Source organism: Atheta coriaria, unplaced genomic scaffold (genome assembly GCF_025399875.1).
Source record: "Atheta coriaria isolate IRGN ID8LTWV9N9 unplaced genomic scaffold, Caltech_Dcor_3.1 hic_scaffold_5_pilon, whole genome shotgun sequence".
Taxonomy (NCBI): Eukaryota; Metazoa; Arthropoda; class Insecta; order Coleoptera; family Staphylinidae; genus Dalotia; species Dalotia coriaria.
The window spans coordinates 7,874,664-7,898,801 of NW_027045447.1; the positions used below are offsets into that span (position 1 = coordinate 7,874,664).

The following is a 24,138-nucleotide window of genomic DNA, read 5'->3' on the forward strand; positions in this document are numbered from 1 at the left end:
TGCAAATGTAGCTTGCATATTTAGTTATAATTACTTATTCAATTCTTGTTTAATTGTTTCTTCAATATTGTTGTATTAATTGTTGTAAAATGTTTTAATTTGTTGTTTTGTTAACATATTTGTCAATCTGTTGCTTAATTTTACTTCCACGATAATAAAATCAATGAAAATGTAATATATGTTTTAATTATGTGTTTATGACTAAACTTAATGAACTTACTACTCTATACTAGTTGTAAAATTCAACAATGTTTAAAGTAAACTATGAAACAATGTTTTGATAAAGTTTAGCGTAACGCAAATAGCAATGAGTTATGGGTAAACGAATATTCATAACTTAGCTAATATTTGCGAATATTAATCAACTGGGTTTTTAAGAAGTAAGAGACTAACAAATATCTGTTGTGTTATGTGGAATCACTAATATAACTAAGTATGCATTTATTGTATTTTCTATAATTAACTGAAATACGTTTTCAGTATTTTACGTCGTTTTCTGCATTTTTTTTATCTCTGAAACATTCCGGATTGCCCAATTTTGTTTGCTCGTTTTATTATCTACGATTTATTGAACACCATCAAAGTTAGGTTAAGTTTAAGTTTACTGTTGATAATTCAACATGGCGGTAGGCATTGTTTACAGGCACACATTATTTCTGATTTCACGAAAGATGAATAACAGTATACTCGTATAGGATTACAAGTGAATCTGCTTGCATTGCCAAATCAATATTCCATGCTGACCTTCACATTGCTTGGTTCGAAGATTAACCGGATATGACGCATTTCCACATTTATGATTTGCAAATCCCAAAGCAATAATACACGAAAAAATAAAAACAGAGATACTATTGCATCAATTATTTATTGGATTATTTTTATGAATGAAAACAAAAAATAAACAACAATAATATAGCTGAAATTACTGAAACTTACAAAACAGTGAAACAAACTTTACTTAAACCCATTATAAACAAATAAATTTTTACTGTATAAACCCACAATTTTATGAATTAACTACAGTACTACACCACCACGAAAAACACAAACATGTAGAATACAAATCTTCTTTGCAATTTACTAATCACCTTAATTGTGGGTACAACCGCAAATATACAACCTAAACCTGGTACACCCAAAATAGACGAAGGACGCATTGTAGGAGGAGATCAAGTATCAATTGAAGATTACCCTTATCAAATCTCAGTGCTATATCTCGGTTTGCACATATGTGGTGGATCAATCATCTCGGAATGTTATGCAGTAACCGCCGGTCATTGTACAGATGGTATCCAAGCTGCCACATTGGCTGCACGTTACGGCAGCTCAATACAAAACTTTGGTGGATTAATCAATCCTGTACCTCAAGTCTTCCAACACCCAAATTATAATAAGAACACTATTGATTATGACATCTCAGTGTTGAAGTGCTACTTACCTTTTTTGTACTGCCCACCTATTCCTCTTTGTTCAAGTGAAGTCCCCATGACCAGTTCATCTGCGTTGTTTTTACAAGCAGCTGAGGTACCAGCTGTGTCTGATGGGCAATGCAAGGCGGTTTATAGTGTTGCAGGTAAGTTATTAGTAATAAAAAGCATTTTAATTAATTTTTTAATATTCGTACTTATTATTTAGCTATTACTCCTCGTATGATGTGCGCTGGATATCCACAAGGTGGCGCTGGTGTCTGTTATGGAGATTCCGGTGGTCCTCTGACATTCAATGGCGAGTTATGTGGTATTACCTCTTGGGGAAGAGGGTGTGCCCAACCAAAAATAGTCCTGGTGTATTTACTAAAGTGTTTGTGTTGTACGATTACATAACGGGGATTACAGGACCACTTAATTAACCTATATTTAAGTATTAGTAATAGTAATTTATTATTTCGTTATAAGTAATTTTAAAAAGGCATCAGAATGAACCAAATAATGTTAAATAAACAATAAATAAGTTATGGAAAATCAATTTATTTTCACATGATTCTGTTATCAACAAACGTGCCTTATTATTATTGTTTAAAATAACAATTTGGATAAAATATGAATGTTTTGAGTATTAAATTGTTCTTCTTGATGAATAATCACATTTTTTATTTGTTAAAACACAGATCTTTGCTACAAAATCATTGTTTCTGACGTTATTAGAATATAAAACGTGTTGGCAAACGTTTTACACCAAATTTTCTCCACCTACACTTTAACAATAACTATAAATAACAAACATTTATTCATATCAACTTAGTTTACTTATTACCACCTTAAGACAGCAACAAAATGTTACTGTTGCTACCCTGTTTCTTTTTGATAATTTCATCTGTTGGTAGAATGTCAGCAGAAGAAACAAAAATTGTTGGTGGATCTCCAACCGTCATTGAAAAGTTTCCTTACCTAATATCTCTACAACAATTTAATAGTCATATATGCGGTGGTTCAATTATTTCTTCAAACTATGTATTAACCGCCGCACACTGCACGTATAATACACCAGCTATAACCTTAACGGTAAGATATGGAAGTTCCAAACATACTGAGGGCGGCTCTGTGCTTAGAGTAAGTTGCGCAATGGAACATCCTAACTACGACCCAGTAACTCATGACTACGACGCGGCTCTACTTAAAGTGGCACCACTGTCACTGTTGATGAAGTTACCTGATTTACCAAGGATTGCACTTGGTACCACTGAAATCCCTGATGGTACCTTACTCACTGTGACCGGTTGGGGGACTCTTGTAGAAGGTGGTGGTATATCATCAGTTTTACAGACTGTGAACGTCCCAAAAGTACCTGAAAGTGATTGTAAATCTGCGTATGCACCTCTAAGTAAGTTTTCTAACAATATTGAATAGATAGAATGGTTAATTTTGATTATTTATAGCTATTACCGACCGAATGATATGCGCTGGTTATATTGATGGAGGTAAAGACTCCTGCCAGGGAGATTCTGGTGGTCCCCTTGTTTATAATAACGAACTTGTTGGAATTGTTTCATGGGGTGAAGGATGTGCACAGGCAGGAATGCCAGGTGTTTACACAAAAGTATCTGCAATTAATATAAATGATTTCTTCTCAGAAGGCAATTCTTTTACAACATTATTACGGTGTCAATTGTAAAATAAACTACTCCACATGTTTTAGTCTTATGTTTGAATGCAACATAACCTAATTTGAACCGATTTCGTTTTTTATGACGCCATGACGTATATTCATTCATAAAAACAATAAAACTACGGAAGAAACCAAGTCATATTTATTATTACGCCAATTGTAATAATATTGCAATGAAACTTAATTAAACACCTTAATCAAACATTTTTTTACTATAAAAAGATGTAACCAACATGTTACCACTTCATGAAAAAACAAACATGGTGAATTTAATATTTTTGTATAGTATTCTCATTGTGGGTCTTTCCATTGGTACCCAAGCTAAATTTCACAATAGAATCGTCGGAGGCAATGATGCTTCCATCGAAGACTATCCCTATCAAATCTCCTTACTATCCATGGGTCAACATATTTGTGGTGGTTCAATTATTTCTCCTTTTTATGCCGTGACTGCCGCTCATTGCACAGATGGTTCTGATGCTGTTTCATTATCTGTCCGATATGGTAGTTCGATCAGGAATGCTGGAGGACTGATCAATCCTGTATCGGAAATTTTTCAACATCCTGACTATGACAAACCAACCAATAATTATGACGTCTCAGTGTTGAGGTTTGATGTTCCCTTCATAGAAAGTCAATTTGCACAGAGTATTCCTTTGTGTTCATGTGAGGTTCCTGAAGGTGCACTTACCACAATCAGTGGTTGGGGAGATACTGTCGATGGGATGACTTCTCCCCCTATGGTTTTGCAAGCAGGTGAAGTTCCTAGGGTTTCTGATGAGGAATGCAGAAGACTTTTAGGAGAAAACAGTAAGATATCTTTTTATAGAGAGTTGTAGACTATACTTTACTTAATTTTTATTTTTGTTTAGTAATTACTGATGAAATGTTATGCGCTGGTTATGCAAAAGGTGGAGTTGGAATTTGTTTTGGGGATTCCGGTGGTCCCCTGGTTTATCATGGTAAACTATGTGGGGTTACTTCAGGCGGATTTGGTTGTGCTCATCCCAACAGTCCTGGAATTTTTGCAGATGTTATTGAATTCGTTCGGTTTATTACTGTTATAACAGGACCATTAGATTAATACGAAATAGAATCAATTGAATTATAATCACGTCAAAAAATCATCTATTTTAGTATTAAAAACATGTAAAATTAAAATTAAACGTTTATGCATTCATGTGGATGAATTTTCATATATTGCTGTGTATGTGCTGTATGTGTGTATGCATACCTGTAACAGCTGCAACCAGAAATGCAACGCTTGCAACAACATAACAAGCGCGGTGTTATCGGCGTTTGCGTTTTGTTCTCGTTCTTTCCGACTTCAACCGAACGCGAATCGGCCACAGTAAACACGCACCGGCTCACCTCGCTTTGCTTCAGTTTATTTCCGACCGTGTTTCGTGTTACAACGTAACGCTTCGCGTATCGTTTTCAGCGCGTCTAACAAAACCGACCACTGACCGGAATGTGAGATAGTGAGAACACAAACTGCTCGCTAATAATTTAAATCAAAATCAAAATAAAATAAAATAAAAGTGTAGTGTTTTTATTCGAACTTAGAACTCTGATTATAAACTTGTATGCCGGAGTAAATTGGACTTTATTCATGCCGATGCCGATAACAAAACAAACAATAACAACAACCGCACAACAATGGAAGAAGAACTGAGATGCTTCGCATGCAAGCAATTGTACAATAACCCGGTGTTGTTGCCGTGTTACCACGCGCTGTGCCTCAACTGCGCCGTGCACATCCAGCAGCCGGTGGTGCACAATGGCACCGCAGCCAACGGCGCCGGCGAGAATGCCGAGAGCGTCGCCAGCGGCTCTTCCACCAGCGATTACCAGGAGTCCGATAAACTATCCATCTTAAGCGAGACGGACAGCGGTGTCGTGTGCACCTCGCGGCCCAGCAGCTACGTGGGCACGCCGAACGGCGGCGTCTACGCCAGCGCGCTTAATCTCGCCTGTCCTGCATGTCACAAGGTCGTCTACTTCGACGAAAACGGCGCCCATAATCTACCCAAGTTCCGCGTGATGCAGCATATCGTTGACCGGTACGGCGCGCAGCGCAATCTCCAACACAAATGTCAGATGTGTGCTGGTGAACCAGCCAACGACGCCGTCGTCGTCTGCGAGCAGTGCGAGATCTTCTACTGTGAAGATTGTCGCGACACGTGTCATCCCATGCGCGGGCCACTGGCTAAACATACCATCGTCGAAGCGAAACGCGGTTCTTCTTGTCCGGTGAAGTTACGCGATGGAAAGTGCGCTGAGCACGCCGAAGAGAACTTGACGATGTACTGCATCGTCTGCAAGAGCGGCGCGTGTGCCCTATGTCTCATGGATGGACGACACAATTCGCATGATGTGCAGGCCATCACGACTATGTGCAAGGCTCAAAAGGTAAGGCGATTGTTTTAAACAATAACACCGCAACCTGACAAAAGGTCGCAAACTCGACCGCGGGAATACGGCGTGAATTGTAATGAGTTTTGAGTGGCGGGGTATTCGTGAGAGAGTTGATTATCATTGTCCTTGCATTGTTTTTTTAGCTGCATTCACACTTTTACAATGCGCGTCGGGTTTTGTTCGCTGCGGCGACGGTGACAGTGACAAATTATGCGAGAGATAAGGGAAAAATGTTGGAGAAATCAAAGGCAATTATTTTTGACATTGTAGTCACTTTCTTCCGGGAATAATTAAAATTTTATCTTTGAAACAAACAAATAAAATGCAAAAAATGCAAATTTTACACTAAAAACTTATTTTTCACAGTAAAAATTTAAAAAAATTTATTTTTCTTATTAAATCATCACTTTAGTCATGGTTTTGATTAACTTTGAACATTTTCATTGTTAATTATGCGTAAATTGCTTTGAAATCTCCCCGAAATTACAATTTTCAACTGTTGGGATGTTTTCATAGCGATTTCTTTGATTTTCAAAGAAGTTTCAGTCACAGCTGGCTCCCTGACACGTGCCTCTTTGAAATCAGCTCCCAGAATTCACGATTTATTTATATATATTAAACCAAGCTGGTTTCTGCTTCCAAAAAGTCATTTGTCACATATTTTCACGTGACACAAAACGTGGATTATTTGTTTCGTTGGATAATTTCGTTTTTATTTAATGTGTTAACATGTTTCCATTCGAACTAAAGCTAAACGTTTTGTATGAACGAGTGATGTGTGCTTTGCTCGGACACCAGAAAGGCATTATTCGGGCATCTGTCGCCCATTTCCTTTGTTGCGGGCGTGTGAGACGCGCGTGCCGCATGTAGAACATCACAGGAAAGTTCGAAGGTTCGTTCGTGTCGCATGTCGACCACCACTACCAATTCCTATTCGATTCGCTTGATCTATGATTTTACTATCTGCGATCATGTTCAGGCGTTTAGACGCTTGTCACTTCCATCTATCTAGAACGCTATTGTTGTATCAACATTTACAGTCAAACACGTTTTATCAATTTAAGTTTTTAATATTTTATTATATTAAACACCCTGTATTATATTCTGCAGTTATTCGTTTTGATAGATACAAAACTGACGCTTGGATTCGTGTTCCGCAACGTTTCGGATCACAGTCCTGACGTTTATTATCCGGTTATTATTTATTTGCGTCTATTGTTCGCCGTGTCGCAATCGTTGAAGACTTTTGAAGTGTATAACAAGACTCGCGCAATCGTGCGGCGTGCAATCAAGCTGGAAATTTATTGAATTTTAACTATCGCGCGTTAATCAACTCACAATGCGCTGCGTGTTCAAAGAACATCGAAAAACGTTCATCAGAAGGCGAAAAAACGCTTTAAAATACCACGACGTGCAAAAAGTTTAAATATTCGTGGGTTTCTGACATCCCTAGGCATGAAAATGATGAATTATTATTGAAACCGCCATAAAAACGTTTTCATTCGTTTCTTGCGAGAATTCCACGGATGGTGTCGCCGGAATTAAATGCGCTATGAAACAATAAAGAAACGCACACTGGATTTTGCCGGGTATAACCACAATTCCAGTTAGAATACTTACGCCGAGTCAAAGGGTTCGCGTGTTTGGGTGGCGCAGTAACGCGACACTAACAACGCCGATTGCCACAATTAATAGTCACGGAATGGTCCTAACCGTGTTCGTATTCCCACCCGCATGAAAAGAACTTCTTGCTTAACCCGGAGTGCCAACTTGAAACTTTGTAAAATAACACCGGGGAGTTTAGGCTTAAGTTGATCGCAGATATGATAGGGGTGTTTATGATTCGGGTCCAACTTATCCATCCAATCATGCTCGACGTAAATCATTTTAAGAAACGTGCCCGGCGAAAACTAAATCGAGTTAACCTAAATTTCTAGGGTCGAGAACAACGCGTAAAGTTTCTCTACTCGGGGGGCAGCAAAAAGCTTATTTGTAAATAATTGAGAGGGAGCTTGTTATACGCCAGCGAAATCCACGAATTGTTGTCGAGTGGTAGTTTAATGAAGTTCCTGCCGGACGTGGATAACAATTTAAGTGGATCGCAATGCAAGAAATTCAAAATATTTGGTATAATCCACGGGGTTATCTCTTGAGTTTACTTCGCGTCTATGAAATATGAAATTCGAAATGTTTCGAGGAGGATATAATAAGAGCCTGAAAGCTCCCAGCTGCAATTGTTGCTAGGCTGCAGGGGTAATAAATAAGCGCATCCAGGACGCGTTTGTTAGTGCCACAACAATAGGCATGACAAACTTATTGGGATTATATCGTCGTGGGTTATTTACGGCATATTCCCAGACGTAATTCATTCTTCGATTTTATATTTTTAATGAGATGCAGGAGGAAAAAGTTTTCTTCGGGAAGAAAATTACAATATAATTAATTTTATTTTATAGAAACGAGAAATGCTTAAAACATACTTTAGCGCCATCTGGATTTGAATAATTAAACTTTCTTTACGATTAAATCTCTATATGAATTTGCATCGAGTATTTAACACCCTGTATATCATAATTTTTGGTATTTTAATAATTATTCTGCTATTTTGGGTCAAGACGAATCCAATAAATCATAAATCAATAAAATCTGTCCAGCCGTTCATGAGTTATAAATGTTTTAACTAACGCAACTTTTAAAAAAATTTAAAATATTGTTTTTTTTATTTTTTAAATTTTCTTTTCTCTATGAAATTGAAATAATGTAATTATTTATATATACAGACTTGTAAAGTTCTATTTTCGAGCTGCTTTTCTTTGTTCATTGTTCACCGTGAAGCTGAAAAAGAAAACACGAATCAGAGTAAAGAATCAAAGCAGCATGTAAGAAGGAAGCCTTGAAGCCATAGGTGTAGTAATGTAGTTATACAGGTGTAGCAGAGATAGTAACAGCGCTTTTTATGCGTGCGCTGGAATATTTCCTGTGCCGTGCGAGCTTTTTTCGTTTTCTTATGGAATTGGAGCAGCTTTGAACGACGAAGCACGGAGATATCTCTACCTTGCAGCCGCTTTCAGCCAAGAACAAGACTTGTTTGGTGTTTTGTTCAATTTAACAGAGTGGAGGAGCTTACAAAGCTTTTGATTCTTATATATTCACATAAACTAAATTAGAAAATTAGATATTATCTAATTTTATGTGAAAAATAGCAAGTTTTTCATGTTTTTCTTGGTTATATTATGATTATGATTTGCGTTCCATGTCTTTCTTGAGCCTTTGCCCACCTTACCTCTACCACAACCGGTTTTGTACGCGGCTGGTAGTGATTGGGGCCGGGGTCGACATGACCTGATATCCGACAGGCCCCAGCGCGCATTCTTTTATTTTCATTACGATATTCCATACACGCCATGTACCTTTATATGTACAATCCGTGTGATATGCAAGATTCGTTTCATTTACATGCGTATTGTGTGCTCGGGACACCGCGCGTTTGTAACATACGGCATTATGAAATAAAATTTATACCTTGCGGGCTTTCTCGACGTAAGAAAGCTGTAAGCGGTGAGCGGACGATCGGAATAAAAATGAAATTCTACTGTTACCGTCGAGAAGAAATGCTGGTGGCGGTGGAGGCGGCTAGCAGTGGCTTATTTCGAATGCACTCGCGGAGACGATAAAAGTGCCATGAAAATAACGAATTCATTCGATTATATCAATGAAATATGCTGTATTGGAATATTTCGAATTGAGAATATGGAAAAATGTGACAGGGATAACAATGCGAATGAGAAGTGACATTTATTCGGGTATTATATGAAAAAAATACAAAAATCACTAAAAAACAACGTAAAAGCATTGTTTTTGGAAATATTTTACGTCTGTTGTAAAACTGGTTTGTGCTAAACACGTCGGTAACACGTTACGACATTTATTGACGTTCAACACATCAACGTCTTTGATTTGATACGTTCTTTTCTCGTTTACTCCGGCATGTACTCTCGACGGACCAACATCACACTACCATGAGTAGTAGTAGTGCTTGGTCGTGTTGCCATCTCATGATTGCATATTGCATCAAAGCTCTTCGCCATCAAGAAGTCTGAGTCTGACTTGCGATTCGGGAGAATTTGCCGTTGCGGTCTCCAGCGTGGCACAAAACCCGCAGCGAAGAAGAAGTCTTCGCTGTGTTGTGTGCATGTTAGCAAGTTCATACATTTCATAGGCGGTTGGGTCGTGTGCGGTGCGAATGCACTTGGGATGCTGATGTTGGTCGCTCGTTCGCCATTCACTTGCATTTCTTGCCGCGCCGAGCATGCGAGATCGTAATGTGTTGTTGTTGCGTCGATTGCGATCCCAAGTGCATTTACCTTTCGAGTTTCAGAGGAAGAAATCGAAACATTTAAAGATTACCGGGGAAATAAATGTTCCTGACGCGGAATTTATTTTTTAGTATTTTATTCGAGGAGTTTTTTAGTATAAAAGTAATTCATTTTTAGGATTTGGTTTCTTAGACCTTGTATTAACGATTTCATTAATAAGATTAGAAATTTGGTTTATAGAAAATTGAGAAATGCTAATTGTAAACTTTAACGCCATTTAGATTTGAATTACTCTTTTTGATGTTTTAATTGTTATTCTGTTATTCTATGAGCAGATGAATCAAACAAGTCATAAATCATTAAAATCTGCCCAGCCGTTCTTGAGTTATAAGTGTTGTAACTAACACAACAAGCTTTTACCGAAGATATATATATATATATATATATATTCTTCTGATCATTTTCTACACTTTCTGTTCTTTTTTCTATGAAATTTAATTATTTTCCTTGTTTTTCTTAAATTGCATTTAATTTCTTATTCACTAGGCATTCCAAGGTGTTGTCTAGCTAACATAAAATAATCTTCAAAACCTAGAATTTTACCTTAAACAAAATACATTCAGTATAATCAGTATAATCTCATGCGCTTTTGCCAACTCCTACGCTCATTAGAAACATTGCACAGTTTTCAACTCGAGGGTGCAAACTAATTAAACGCTAAAATAAAGACAATGAATGTACGAGAACAATGTGCCAAGAAGCTACAAACAGCTAATGAAATAATATTTAAGAATTTAAGCAGCGCTCCTAGAATATGCGAGTATGCAGAACTTTTCATTTTCAGGAAAAGTTTCCAAGAAAACTTTAATATAAATATAAATTTCGTTCAATATTCAAAGGAAATTTATTTTTTATTTTATTTTCCACGAAGAAAATTGCGCTTTTTATTTTCTTCACCTGTTTACTAGTTTATTTGCTATTTCCCTCTTCGAGCATGGAATGAATCGGAATTAAAAGTACAGAAGTTGCGTTTCACGCCCGTAACTCGAGGGCATTTCATTATGCATACTCGAGTTCTTGTACTCGTACTTGTATTTAGTTGGTTATTTTATTTTTTACTTTTATTATTTTCCTGTACTCGTAGGAGGTAAGCATTTCCTTTGTTCACGGTTTATACAAAAACAATTTTTAGATTATTTCATTAATAACTAAATAAATCGGCTTTAGAATATTATCAAAAATATAAATTAATTAATTATTTTCGTTAATTTATTAATTTCTGTACAAAATAACTAATAATTCCTTTGTCGCTTTGATTGTACACGTAATAAATTGCTTTTCTGTTAACCTAGTAACCGAAACCGTGTGAGTTATGCGCAATTTATCTAAACACTCATCAATAAATTGCAACAATTGCAACAACCACAGTTTGCAATTTATTTACGATCGCGTGTTTGATAGTTATTGCGCTTGCATTTGTTTGTATTGATCCATTGAGGATTCAATTAATTCGTCCCGACGATTGGCAGGTTTTGTTTAAACAAACAAAACACAACACACGCATTTAAACGAAGCAATTACGCGCATTAATTATGGTTGATTCAGCCGCTACGCACACCATTGTTGCGTTGACAATCAAAACAAAAACTGTGTCAATTAAAACATCAGAAAATAAAACAAAACAAAACGCTTGATCCTACAAATTGATTAATATTTGCTTTTTGTTTTTGTTTTATTTATGTTTACAACATGTTTTGTAAACACCCTGTATGTATTATTTGGTTTTCGCATGTGTGACCGAATAATACCGTCATTTTGGTCCGGCACGAATGCGAAAATATTTGCATAACATGTCCGGAATTAATTAATTAGCATATTCGTAAAGCGAATTTCGGCATTTCATTACGTTCGACATCAACATGCATCAGCCCTTCGAGGCTCTGTACCACAGACCCCGATATAAAAACCCAAAACCAAAACCACCACTGGCTAAAATACGAAAATACCAAATTAAGCCGAAATATTACAATATGTTTGCGCATTAATTACGTTTTTGTATCGCAAGATTAGAAGATATTTTCGCTTCTTGTGTGTTTGTAATTTTTGGCATCGAAAATAACATGCAAACAACAGAAACAGAACACACACGATGCGACATTATGGCAACAGCAACAGCGGCAAGTGCGCAATTAATCATTTTCTTTTTGTTTCAGGTAAGGAATTAAAACGCAATTATCATTTATCCTCATTTATCCACACACACACAGAAAAGCAGGGAAACTTTGTTCGTAAGTAATTGCTGTAAAAACGGTAGCTTTACTAATTTTTGTGGATCACAACGTGAGTTATCACATAATAACGCATTATCTTGTATTTAATCTTTTTAAATGAATACCAGAGTATACAGAGGAGGTATTTTTGATGAAGGACACTCGTTAGGCTTTAGGTATGTTCGTTAGTCGTGTGTCGCCTGCATAAAGTCAAAGAAACATGCGCAGAGCGCTCAGTTCGTTTCGGTGTCGCTTCTAAATTTAACCAGAATGGTATCTTTAGCTTTTCGATGTTGAGCATAGTTTGCTCTTCAGTAGAGACCTCATTAATTATTTTTTTGCGCGTAGTTTTAATTTAGATTTTGAGTTATGATCTATTTATGTTTCGAAAATTGATAAAAATTTAATTAGAAGCAAATTTGATGAAAATATTACGTTTTACGTTTAATTTTATGCTGGTTAATGTGTTTATTGTGTTTAAATTTTACGAGTTTAATAGCTACGCATTTTATTTCATCATTAACGTTTATTTTTAGTTCTCTAGCGTTTATTATTAGTTTAGGTCAGTAAATTCGCTCAATAACATCGTCGTGGGAAGCGGCTATAAACTTTATCGTGGTTTTGTTTTGTATTGCGCACTCCTTGCACACCTTACTTGCATTCTTGTATTTTTTGGCATCTACTGCTTATTTAATTAAGTATTATTGCGCCGCCCGTCGTGCGCATTATTAACTATAAAACCACTTTGATTTTTCTCCGTGCGCACCGCTCTTGCTGGCAAAATATTAGAATTTTCGCGCGTGTTTATTAACAATAACCGACACTTGCGTTTACTCGTATGTATTGTATGCGCGTCATAAATGTCGTTCTTCATTTTCTTACGTGATGTAAGTTTTTGTTCGTGTTGTTATTTTCCGCATTTCCGGTTTTTATTGTGTGATATTTTTCGGCGGCATGTGTTTTGCGAAACAATAAAAAGCTCCGTGCGTATTTTTAGATCTACGTCGAGCTGGGGATCAGGCGCTTGGCTGTAATATAATAAGTTTTTATTCCTCGCTCATTTCCTTACTGAAATTATTTATTATTAAACTTCCGCGCGTGTTCTATACGAACCGGAAGGGCAGCTTGAGTGTGTTATGTCTTTACACACCAGATGTGAATAATATTTTATTCAAAATATTTGTTTTGTAAAAAATTGCAATTATAAAAGTACAGGAAACTTGGGAGACGGAATAATTTGCTATTTCAATTACAAACTTGGATGATTGATAATCCCGAAAGTTATAACTCGTAATATTTGCCCCGGTTTTCTTCCGCAAACTTTTCCGTCGATAACTCAAACGCAAACGTAGTTCTACGAGTTAAACAGGAATTAAAGAAACTTTGATTGATTGCAGCGCATTAAAAATCAATCAAAAAATCACCCAGTGATGTTTGAATGTAGTTGTAGTCCTTTTTGTGTCCTGAAGGACGCATTCTTAGCATCCTCGGTTACGCAGCACTTTTTTGTTGGGTTTGACGCACTTCGGTCGGAAGTTTATTTGATGAAAAAAGCCACTCAAACGTGTCGACGCGTTTTTTCAATCGACAGTTTCGCGCGAGTGTGGGTTGAGGGGTTGTGTGTCTGACGACAGCGCCATGCAACCTTTTCTAAGTGTAATCTGCTCGGAGAAGGAGAGGAAATGGAAGCGATGGCTGTGTGGAAAGCGGAAAGGGTTTAGTCATGCGAACATTTTCCTTACCGGGCTACGTTGCTGAATTTAGCAAATTTAGTTCTTTGCTCGAACCAGGAGCGCTCGTGCCACTAATATTAAAAATAAAATTAGTACGCGAGTTGATTTTGCACTCGTTTGAGATCAACCCTTTTAAAGCGATTCGAAATGCTGAGTTTTTCACTTTTGCAACTTTTGCGCTCTCGTAACTTTTTCCGCTTTTTACCGCTCGCTCGCCAAACATATTTCATCATTGATACGCGCAGAGGAACGCAACGCAAATTTATTTTTCGCTGGCTGCAAAACGTTTGCTTTTGCGGGGATGAAAGTGTGGAAAATGCTGGTGGAAATACGAAAATGTTTGAAGTGGTAGCGCGTCGATCCAAAGAGATTTTCAATTAAACTCTTCTCGAACACACTCGACCGACACATGTTCGACGTCGGGCATCAATCGACACGCACAACCCTTCTAAGCCTGTCTTGTTTCTTTTTCGTCGGAAAACAGGAAAACGCTCAAGTTGTACGGCCCAGCTTGTTAACAATCGGGGAGCAATAAAAGCGGATGAAAATTTTAATTTGAATCGGCAAAGGAGTGACTTTAATTGGAAGTTTGCTTACCTAACCGTCGTCAGCGGATTAATTGAGTATCTATCGAAAATTGCCAATTACACCAACCGGAAAGTTAATATTATACATGGTAGAAATTTATTTTTTATCTTTTAAAATTTAAATAGAAATAAATTAAATTTAAATTATTGAATTTAAATTGAAAGTTTTAAAAGGTTTTCTTGCGATTGCGGTGGTTTTTCTTTGAGCGTACAATGCGGAAGTCGAAATCGATGGAGTTGTCTTCGTTCCGAAAATGGTGGACGATTGCTTTTGATATAAAGATGCAATTCTCGCCTTCGGTGAGAGGTGACGCGTACGTCATCTGAATATTGTGTTCGGTGGGGTGTGTAAGGGTGATTTCTTGGCGGAATTTTGGCGCTGCTGACGGATTGCCGAAATATTGTGTTGCTATCCACACACCTCCAATGGCACCCTCCATTTCATTGTTGCCTAAAAATATATCAAAATATTTAATTTATTTTGGGAAATTTTAAAAATATTAAAAAAATATCTTTGTAAAATTGCATTTTTAAGTTTTAGTGTAAAAAATAGTATTTTATGCATGGTAAATTTATTGAAATGATTGATTTGATTGCTGATTTAGTTATTTTAGTGCTAAAATTTGTAATTTTGGACACAAGTGCGTAAAATGCGATTTTATACTCGAAAAAATGCAAAAAATGAATATTTGAGCATTGGAAGTTTAATATTTATGTATCATTGAAATATTATTGCGAAATTTAGTTAAAGTTAATATAAAATATGAGTTTTTTTCCTCTAGTGTGTAAAAGAAAACTTTTTCACACTCAAAATAAAACATTAAAACACAAAAAATTATAATTTAAACACTAGAAGCTTTGCGTGCCTAAATATGTCACTTTATACACTCAAATTTAATTTATTTATGTAATATCGAACCTTGTATACTCCAAAAAACATCGGCATTCGCCTTGATGCGCCAAAAGGTGTACGAGAACACCTTGCCAGACCGTGGAATGCAATCGCCGAATTTGTAGCTCTGATACATGTCCGGCACCGGCTCCGTGCCACATATCTTACTCTCATCCGTATTATCACTATAATCCACGTATAATCCGCCTTTCTCCATCAAATAATCATTGATATTCTCGTCATTTTTGCGCTCGAACACATCACAATCATGATTTATAACCATATTAACCCTATTACTATTTTGTCGATTATGTTTGGCGTGCTGTAATTGCCCGGTGTTGTAATCATCGTAATTGTCATAATTATTATTAGCCATGCTAATAATATTAGTCCTGTTGGCGTAGCGTGTGCTCGTTGGTGCGCTCGAGGACGATTTCGTCCTGCGTTTGTGGTTTCGTTTCGCCCCCGTTTTGATTTCTTCAAGTACTTTTCTTTAGTGGTGAAGAAAAAATCTAAAAAATAAAACAAAAATTTTATTGAAATCCGGTGGATCGTTAGCAGCTAATTACAGATTGGAAAAAATAAACTTTATGAGTATGACTATGCCCAAAGGAAGTATTGTTGCATGCAGGAAAGGGAAATAAAGTAAAAATGTAAATTTAAATGTAAAGTAATGTAATGTTCGCGTGCCAGGCGCGTTTTTGTTACGTGCGAAAGGATTTCGGGCTGGATTAAGGACGCAAGTTACTGGGACTGGCAGCGCAGGGAACGATCGTAATGAGTGTCCTAATGAAACCATTAACGCTCGCTTCAATTTGCATAATCTTAATGTAGTTTAATATACATATTGTGCACGAATGCATAGTTTTAGCTTGTAATGTGTTTTAGTTTAATTTACCATGTTTTTAGGCGTATTATAGTAAAATTTGTTGGTTTTTGGGTACACCCTGTATTGAAAAGGATTAATATCCTGCCAAACTATCATTATAGCGGTGTACAAGTATATTTGTGCTGTGGGTATCGATTTTTTCGTGATGAAGTTTTAATTTGGGTTTAAATTTATTTTTAATTATGTGCAGCAGCACAAAAACTAAATAAATAATTATTTATAATTATTATTATTGAGAGACCGTGACGTATTGGACCTGGACTTTTTAAATAAAATATTATGAATATCAAAACATCGCGTGTTAAATAAATGGAACAAACAAGTGGAAGTATTTTGTTGTGATGTGGACTTTTATTAATTACTCGTTAATTATGTGGTTTACATTTAGGATTTCTTCAGATTAGGAACGGTATTAAATTCTGCGTCTAACTGTAGAATTATTTTATCGATCAGATTATTATTAACAAAGTTATTAACAGTTAAAGTTGATTTTATAGAATAAAAAGTATATAATATCACTTTGATTTGACTTTTAATAGTTTTTAATTAATTACTCCAAAACTGTTTCAGTTTTGCTCTTTATTTTTTAGTATTTGATTCTGGAATCAATTCTACTATAAATTTGAAAGAATTGTATCGATATGTTGATTAGTTTTAAAGTTATAAGCAATTAAACTTTGTACTAGATTTTTTGGTAAAATATATTAAATTAATATTAATTGGCTTGTAACTGCTAATTAAAAAATGATTATCTTTGAATTTCTACATAATTACATTGACAATTTAATACTCTATAGATTTTCTAAGAAATCATCACTATACCTTGATTGGTTTCCGAGTAATTAATAAAATAGTAAACCAATCAATCGCAAAACTCTAAAAGCTCTTTTGTGTTTCCTCGGACTATTCACTTTTTATTCCGAAGTAATTATCAATTTACGATCCGTTTTTCGCTGCAGTGTAATTCAATATGCAAGCATGCACGCTGCACGACGTCATTCCAACGTATGCGTACTCGTATGTGTGAATTAATTTTAAAACGCCGGCCGGCATTGCGATTCAAATTGAAGGTTGCCGAACACAAAACTCGAAAATACACATTACTCACCAAGAAATCACAATTTCGGTTTAAAGATAAACCATTAAATTCTTATTATTATTATCTTCCTTTTGTATCACTGGGCTTGGACTCGTGTTTACTGTTAATTAACCTTTGCTGTAACCGGACGCTGATTTTTTCCAGTAAATTAATTGACTTGACTTAGTGCCGGTTTATTAGTCGCCTTAGTTTAGGCGCTTAGTTAATTAGTTTCGTGCGCGACGCTGGCGCGAGTATGACTGAAACGAATCGCGAATATGTTCTCTACTACACGGATTTGAGAATGCACCGGGACAGGATATATACAGGGTGTATCAAAAACAAAGTAAATTAAAACTCGTAAAATTTTATTTTTTGTTGTTTAATTCTATTTTTTATTTAAAAATTGTATAAAAAAATATTTAGTTTAAATTTTTAAACATTTAGTATTTTTAAACAATGTTGCGGCTGTCTCCTAGGCATTTGGCCATTATCCAAAGATGATGACGTAGCGCCGAAATAGTGCCGGATCGAATCACCATCGTGGTTTCACAGTGACCCTTGTCTGATAAAAATAAATTCACATTCATGTGCTGTACGAGTACTTAGCGTAAAAATGCTCTCAATAGCAATTTCGTACGCCAATTTTCAAAGTTCATTCTTCATTGCAAATTGTGTATAGCATGCAGTTTCCTAAAAGAATGAACACTAGAAAAGTTGTAAGCTTTTTTGGCACATTGCCGTCTAGGATGCTTGACGCTTGGCAATTCAGTTCAGATTATCATAATGAGGTGTGGTGATGATGATGATCATTCCCCGTGGTGTGTCTCCGACTTACGTCAAACAATTCTTAGTCATCGTCCTAATTCTGATGGTGATGGTCGCAAAGTTTTGAAAGTTGAAAGTTTCAGAAACTTCTGAAACAGTTTTTCAATGTGGAAAGTTTTGAGAATTTGCCAAAAATTACCGAAATATTGCTCATACTCGTAAAGTATTGTTGATAAAGTGATATTTAGTCATTTATCTCTGATGTCATGCCATGCACAATTAACACGCCTGTATTTTCACAGGGATATCGTAACGAGAGATTATTTTCTTATTTATAGTGATAATAAATAGGTACTGATAAGATAAGAAAAGTATTATTAGTAATATTTTTACTGGATTCGAAATGTATCGCACGATTTTATTACAAAATACTTGTTATTCTGAGTTTCCGATTGAAACGGATGGATTCTGATTGAATTTCCTATTAAAAAGTGCTTTATTGTGAGCATGTGAGATTGAGCAATCGAGGCGTAATGTATGCAAAGCTTCAATATCCGTAACAACCCTCAGAATCATCCCTAACTATATCTAACATATAATATATTAAATAAAATTGATTAAAAGTAGATTTTTAGGTGATTTTAATTCGAAATTGATGAAATTTCAGTTAAAACAATTATATTTTAGTTTAAATCATTAAATTTTATTAAATTTCTTATATTTTGTGCCTAAAAGTCATTTTAATATTATTTTAAAGCGGAAATTATAAGAAATCAAAGAAATCCCTAACATAATTGTGATTTTCTTCTCAAATCCTCTGTTAAATTTTATCAATATCGATGGAAACAGTGGCGACGCCGACAGATTGAGTCCAAATCCCTCCACCCTCAATCCTTCTGCTTCTGCCTTCCCCCATATGCAAACAGCAACCCACGATGCGTGAAAGCTCGCATTGTGCTTTTCTGCACGATTACACACGCCGCGATTATTAGACCAGCCTCAAGCTACGCGCATATTCGTATTATTCGAAAACCGAATTCACATCCGTCGTCCGAGCAAATCCACCCACACACTCTATACTTTATATAAACATACAAAGCTCAAGGCAATACCGCCACCGCAACGAGACGGACTTGTATACGTATATACCTAGCATTTAATATTTGATATCCATCCTTTACTGTAGACAATACAATACAGCGCATCACCATCACATTCAGCGGTAATTTATTTATGCATAAATGGTTTTTAATAGCAGTCGTACAACCCTTTACGATCAACCCCTATCCGATTGGAGGTGAACGACGCCCGATGCGAGTATTAAGCGAGCATCAGGTGATTAATATTAATTTCGGCTGTGATTATTAATTACAATAAAGGTGGAATTACGAGTATTACGTGAATTAACGTATTACGGGCATTTATGTTCGGTTGAGTATATTAATTATGAGGCTGGCGGTTCGTAAATCGATTATTTGTATTCATAAAAACTAAAAATAAAAATTAAAAATTTAAATTAAAATTAATAATAAAAAATTGTTTTATAATGAGTTTTACGAAAGAAGAGATTTTATAACGTTATAGAGAGGTGACGTAACACCGAGGAACAAAAATTAATCAATTATTGGGAAGAAATGAAAATATTTTTGTCGTTACACAGACTATCTTTAATGCTACAACGAGAAAATTAATATAAACCAACCAAAAACTCCAAATTTCGTCGTTTTACTGAGTTTTTCGTAAAATCAAACCATTTTAAAATGTGTTTGTGCTTTTTTGTAATACTACACTCTGTATATTTTCCCTAACAAAATGTTTGGCATGTCTCCTCTGATCGTAGCGAAGGTACAGCAATAAATTATGGATCCATTCATCCGACGCTGCTCTCTAAGCGCGTTATAATTTCATCAATGGCGCCTTAATGCGCCCCGCTTTGCGAAACGTATCCGGGCCAATCTCACATTTACCTTACGCGCGCACCGGCTTCTATTACCTACATTTCTCACCCTTCGTTTGACGCGCGCCATCTCGAGATCGAGATGTTCCAATATCGACGGGCACTTATCCTTCGATAATGACGTTTTCCCATCAGAATGAAACCTGCTCACAAGCTTACCAACTCACACATCAGAGGCTTCCTATCCAGCATAAAGGGTTGTTACGAAATCAAAGTAGGATTTGAATTTCCAGCTTATATTAAATTTTGTCGAAAAATATTTTTTAGATATTTATAGATAAAAATTGTAATATTACTATTACGTGACTTGTGACATGATAACTCTTGCTCTGACAGACACGGAAGCACTGCTTTCGCTCGCATTAATGCACAAATCTCGCCGCCGTCGCCGACGCTAAGTGAACGATAATTGCGCGCCTTGCGCGCGCGGTGGCGGCGGTGGATGGTAGGTGCAAATTGAATTCGCTTCTCATCACGACGGCGGCAGCACACACCCACACTTCGCTACCACTCAGCCAACTCCGGGCTTCCATCAATTCCGGGCCGGTTTTAGTGCTCATTTAGTCATGCCTCGAGTTTCAATTTCGCTGCGCTGCGCTTTTAGAGCGACAAAACGATGAAAATCAAATAAAAATCAGGGGGCGAGAATCACCTCGAGCGGAAAAGAATTTTCTCATTAAGACTCAAGACTTCATCCTGCTGGGTTTATATGATTAGTACCTAGATTTTAAATCATTAATAATCATTAACATTTGGTGTGTGTTGTTTGTGAATTAAGTCAATTCCCATATGGATTTTCATTGTTTCATCGCAGCAACAACCGGTAATTATTCAGGCTTTTTAGTCCGTGCGCGAAAAGCTAAACAAATGGCCTCGCAGCGTGTTTAATTTAATAATTAACGATTCGTCGACGAGGCGATTTCGACATTAAAACGTGCGCCGGCGTTTTTGTTGATGCTGCAGAGTGTAGAATTTAAAATTACATCCACAGAGAACTCGCTCGGTTCGTTTATAAAATATAAATAAACATTTCGCGTGCATTACGTGTCGGAAAAATGCTATAAAAATGTGCAATCGATGATTTTATTTCGTGTTATGCAACCCACTATACTTTACAACACTTTTATAGCGTTTCAAACGTTTAGTAAAAGCATTTCGTAATTATAAACACCTTTAAATCAATTAGCGGTTACACACATGCATTTTTAATTTAGTTTTTATTAATTTGTTAGAGTTTCTTTATTTCCGAGTTAGTAAAATTAATTTTTATCGATTTTTTCGATTAAAAAATTGTATTTAATTAATTTTTATTTAAATTTGATTAAAATAACTTTATCCAGTGATATTTATGATGAAAATATTTTAAAATGTTATTAAGACGCACAATCAATCTTTTTTTACTGAATATTATGCATCCAACTATACTTTTCATCACTTTTCAGCATTTAATCGCTTCGCAACAACAGTTTTTTAATAATAAACACATTCAAATCAATTATCGGTTGCAAATTTGTTTTAAATGTGTTTTCTATTAATTTATTTGAATTTTTTAATGCCTGAACAGTGAAATTTAATTTTCGATCAATTTTACCACAAAAAAATCAATTAAAATTAATTTTAACACAAATTTGATTAAAATAATTATCCCCACTGATAAAACAATTATCAGAGCTTTGTATGCAATCCGAATTGAAACACTTGCATGATAATTTCCCAAATAAAACGTTCGATTGCAAGCGGCAAACTCAATTTGCGAATTTGCTGGTTGCGGTTCTGGGCCGAACAATGCACCTCGACGCACCTCTCTCAATATTATTCGCACCGAGCTTAGATTAGAGATAAACACGAATTGTGTGCGCACGCCGCAGGGTTAATGTGCTAATGCGCGTATTGTCCGCGCGCGCGATGCATCCGCTCGTCATTAACGCGCAATTACAGCTTTGTCAATGTGTGTGCGTCTCTAGTGGACAACACGCCTCGCGGCTTCAACAATGTCCAGCTGCATCATCCTGTAGAGTATCCTCCAGTTTCCATCTGTTCTCATTATGTGGACGCGTCGTGCGGTCGGGGACATGCACGTCGTTTAGTCTTGATTGGACTCGGGGTATCATGCCGGAAAGGGTGGGAATTGTCGAGATGGTGGAGGCGCCGGGAAATTCGAGAGTTGCAAGGGATTTGCGGATTTCGAGCCAATTCCGCGAGTGTTTGCCCTCGCGTCACACTGGGAAATCCTTTGTGAATATTGTGCAATATGTCAGAATACTGCAAAATACGAAAATCTAATTTTTAAATTTATTTTGTTTCAGGTTAGTAAAATACTTCAATTTTTGCTGTAATCCAAAGAAATATGTAAGTAAATCTCAGAAAAAATATTTATTTCTGTTTTGTGTCATTTATCTTCGTTAATTTTCTCGTGAAAAATCGTTTTTCTTCGTTATGTTACACGAAATGCTTCCTTTTGTTAATATTGGCAATGACTCGTGATTGTTTTTACTTTGGGATTTTTGGGCAGCGTGCATTCGACATGCGGATTATCCAGTCGGGTCCTGCGGTGCAGACGTGCGGACGCGCTCCGTAATTAATCAATCGCATCGCAGATTGCAATTAAATTCGTTTCGGCCGGTCAAACTCCAACCGAAACACAACTAGAATTTGTAATACATTTACACAGTTTGGTTGGGTGTAATAAAATCTATGAGGTGAATAAAATAAAAATGTAAATTTATTTGATGATTTTGTTTGCTTTGTAAGTCGGTTGTTTATTATTCAAATCAGTAAGTAGCGAGTAACAAGAGTATAATGGTCCTGTCTGTCTGTTTGTACATTTCATTTGTTTTAATTCGATTCAGTCGACGGCGCGCACACCGGGTGGCGACAGCGGCGCGTTTGACAAATTTATTTGTCTGTTCCACTTCGTTTCCCAATGGTTTTTTATTAGTTAAATATTTATTTTAGATTTTACATAATGTTAATTCTCCCATGTGCAATTTTCGTCAATTGCAATCGTGTTATAAGTTGTTTTTTATTAAAAGAATTGTAACGGCGATATAAAGTTGAGAATTTTTATGAAGTCGACGTGTTGTGTATGTGCATGGATGAAAGCGTCTTGAGAGCCGCCGGAAAGTCCTTAATACTTTCGGGAAAGTCATGCGAGAAGCCCTGAAGTTGTACAAGTATTACAAGTTTCTGCGTCGGGAAATACGTAAAACAAGCGCACGGAAAATAGGTACAATAAAACCAGGCCGGAAAACAAGAACAAAACGGACGCTAGAGTGGCAGGCGGGGGCAGGAAAACGGAAAAGTTCGTATTGTTGAGAGTTAAACTTTAAGGCGAAATAAGGCGAAAGGAATTAGAAAATATAAAACAAAATAATAAGCGCTATAAAATTTAATCAGTGTCATGAAAATTTATTAACTTAATTTGAAGTTATTTTGTTTTTTCTTCACAAATTAAAGTTTTTGATTTAAAAACTCAAGTTAAATACATTTAGGCATTGAATTTGTTTGATTTTTTGAATTCCAAGATATCGAAAGTGACTTTTGATGTTCCATTCGCTTTTGATGCATTCCCACCACTTGACGACGCATTTAAATCAACTCGAAACGTTTGAATACCGACAGAAGTTTAAGCCTCGACTGGTGAATCTTGAATAAAATTGAAATTCACGTCGAACTGCAAAGCCCTTTAGCGAAAAACGTTTATAATTTATAATTTACTTCAATTCAAAGTATTTCCACCAACTTTTGACTAAATATCTGCACTTCAAACGGTTTTCCACAAAATCTAAGCCTAAAATTTCCTGTGTTGATGTTGTTGTAATTTTATTTCGTGTGTTTGTTTGTTTTTTCCGGTGGTCCCCTTACGCAATAAAAAATACATTAATGGCAGACGCGTGTGTGGAGTTTTTGAGTTGGCAGTCTTTTCATCGTTTCGTCGTTACGATTGCTCCTGCTGCATTCGTTAGCGCACTGGGGTTGCAATAAAAACGCACTTGAATGCATAACGCAGGGTTAGAGGGTTGTAGATTTTTTTGTTATGAAATACGTTTAATGATGCGCCGCACGATGCGCAAACAATGCCCGGCGTTTTGATGCATCCCTTGTGTGAAATTCGCTTCATTAAAA

General features: G+C 36.2%; 4 protein-coding genes and 1 long non-coding RNA gene across 6 annotated transcripts in view; 3 read left to right on the plus strand and 2 right to left on the minus strand.

The window, feature by feature from the left end:
* The first annotated feature begins 314 nt into the window (after positions 1-314).
* LOC135792129 (trypsin-7-like) lies at positions 315-1,823 on the plus strand. Its single transcript, XM_065302750.1, has 3 exons — positions 315-318; positions 1,145-1,573; positions 1,636-1,823. Exons 1-3 carry the CDS (start codon positions 315-317, stop codon positions 1,821-1,823), a joined length of 621 nt encoding a protein of 206 aa, XP_065158822.1.
* Positions 1,824-2,258: 435 nt separating this feature from the next.
* LOC135792131 (transmembrane protease serine 9-like) lies at positions 2,259-4,283 on the plus strand. The gene is made up of 4 exons (XM_065302752.1): positions 2,259-2,820; positions 2,876-3,109; positions 3,328-3,915; positions 3,978-4,283. The coding sequence occupies exons 1-4, from the start codon at positions 2,274-2,276 to the stop codon at positions 4,187-4,189; spliced, it is 1,581 nt and encodes a 526-aa protein (XP_065158824.1). The 5' UTR covers positions 2,259-2,273; the 3' UTR covers positions 4,190-4,283.
* Positions 4,284-4,508: 225 nt separating this feature from the next.
* Positions 4,509-24,138, plus strand: part of Trim9 (E3 ubiquitin-protein ligase Trim9) — a 45,966-nt gene continuing 26,336 nt past the window's right edge. For both annotated transcript variants that reach the window (XM_065303595.1, XM_065303596.1), the window contains exon 1: positions 4,509-5,517. In XM_065303595.1, the coding sequence (XP_065159667.1) occupies positions 4,765-5,517 (753 nt within the window). In that variant the 5' untranslated portion in view covers positions 4,509-4,764. The remainder of the gene's footprint in view (positions 5,518-24,138) is intronic.
* On the minus strand, positions 8,225-9,286 carry LOC135792585 (uncharacterized). The gene is made up of 2 exons (XR_010548394.1): positions 9,123-9,286; positions 8,225-8,358 (listed from the first exon to the last, which is right to left on the minus strand). It is a non-coding gene; the product is annotated as an uncharacterized lncRNA (long non-coding RNA).
* On the minus strand, positions 14,504-15,859 carry LOC135791852 (uncharacterized). Its single transcript, XM_065302409.1, has 2 exons — positions 15,349-15,859; positions 14,504-14,880 (listed from the first exon to the last, which is right to left on the minus strand). Exons 1-2 carry the CDS (start codon positions 15,695-15,697, stop codon positions 14,597-14,599), a joined length of 633 nt encoding a protein of 210 aa, XP_065158481.1. The 5' UTR covers positions 15,698-15,859; the 3' UTR covers positions 14,504-14,596.

Bases quoted from the DNA above. Each gene is read 5' to 3' on its own strand.
- LOC135792129 (XM_065302750.1), top strand. The intron at 1,574-1,635 runs GTAAGTTATTAG...CTTATTATTTAG, and splicing joins GGCGGTTTATAGTGTTGCAG to CTATTACTCCTCGTATGATG.
- LOC135792131 (XM_065302752.1), top strand. From the start codon at position 2,274: ATGTTACTGTTGCTACCCTGTTTCTTTTTGATAATTTCATCTGTTGGT. The intron at 2,821-2,875 runs GTAAGTTTTCTA...GATTATTTATAG, and splicing joins ATCTGCGTATGCACCTCTAA to CTATTACCGACCGAATGATA. The intron at 3,916-3,977 runs GTAAGATATCTT...ATTTTTGTTTAG, and splicing joins AAGACTTTTAGGAGAAAACA to TAATTACTGATGAAATGTTA.
- LOC135791852 (XM_065302409.1), bottom strand. From the start codon at position 15,697: ATGGCTAATAATAATTATGACAATTACGATGATTACAACACCGGGCAA. The intron at 14,881-15,348 runs GTTCGATATTAC...ATATATTTTTAG, and splicing joins TGTTTTTTGGAGTATACAAG to GCAACAATGAAATGGAGGGT.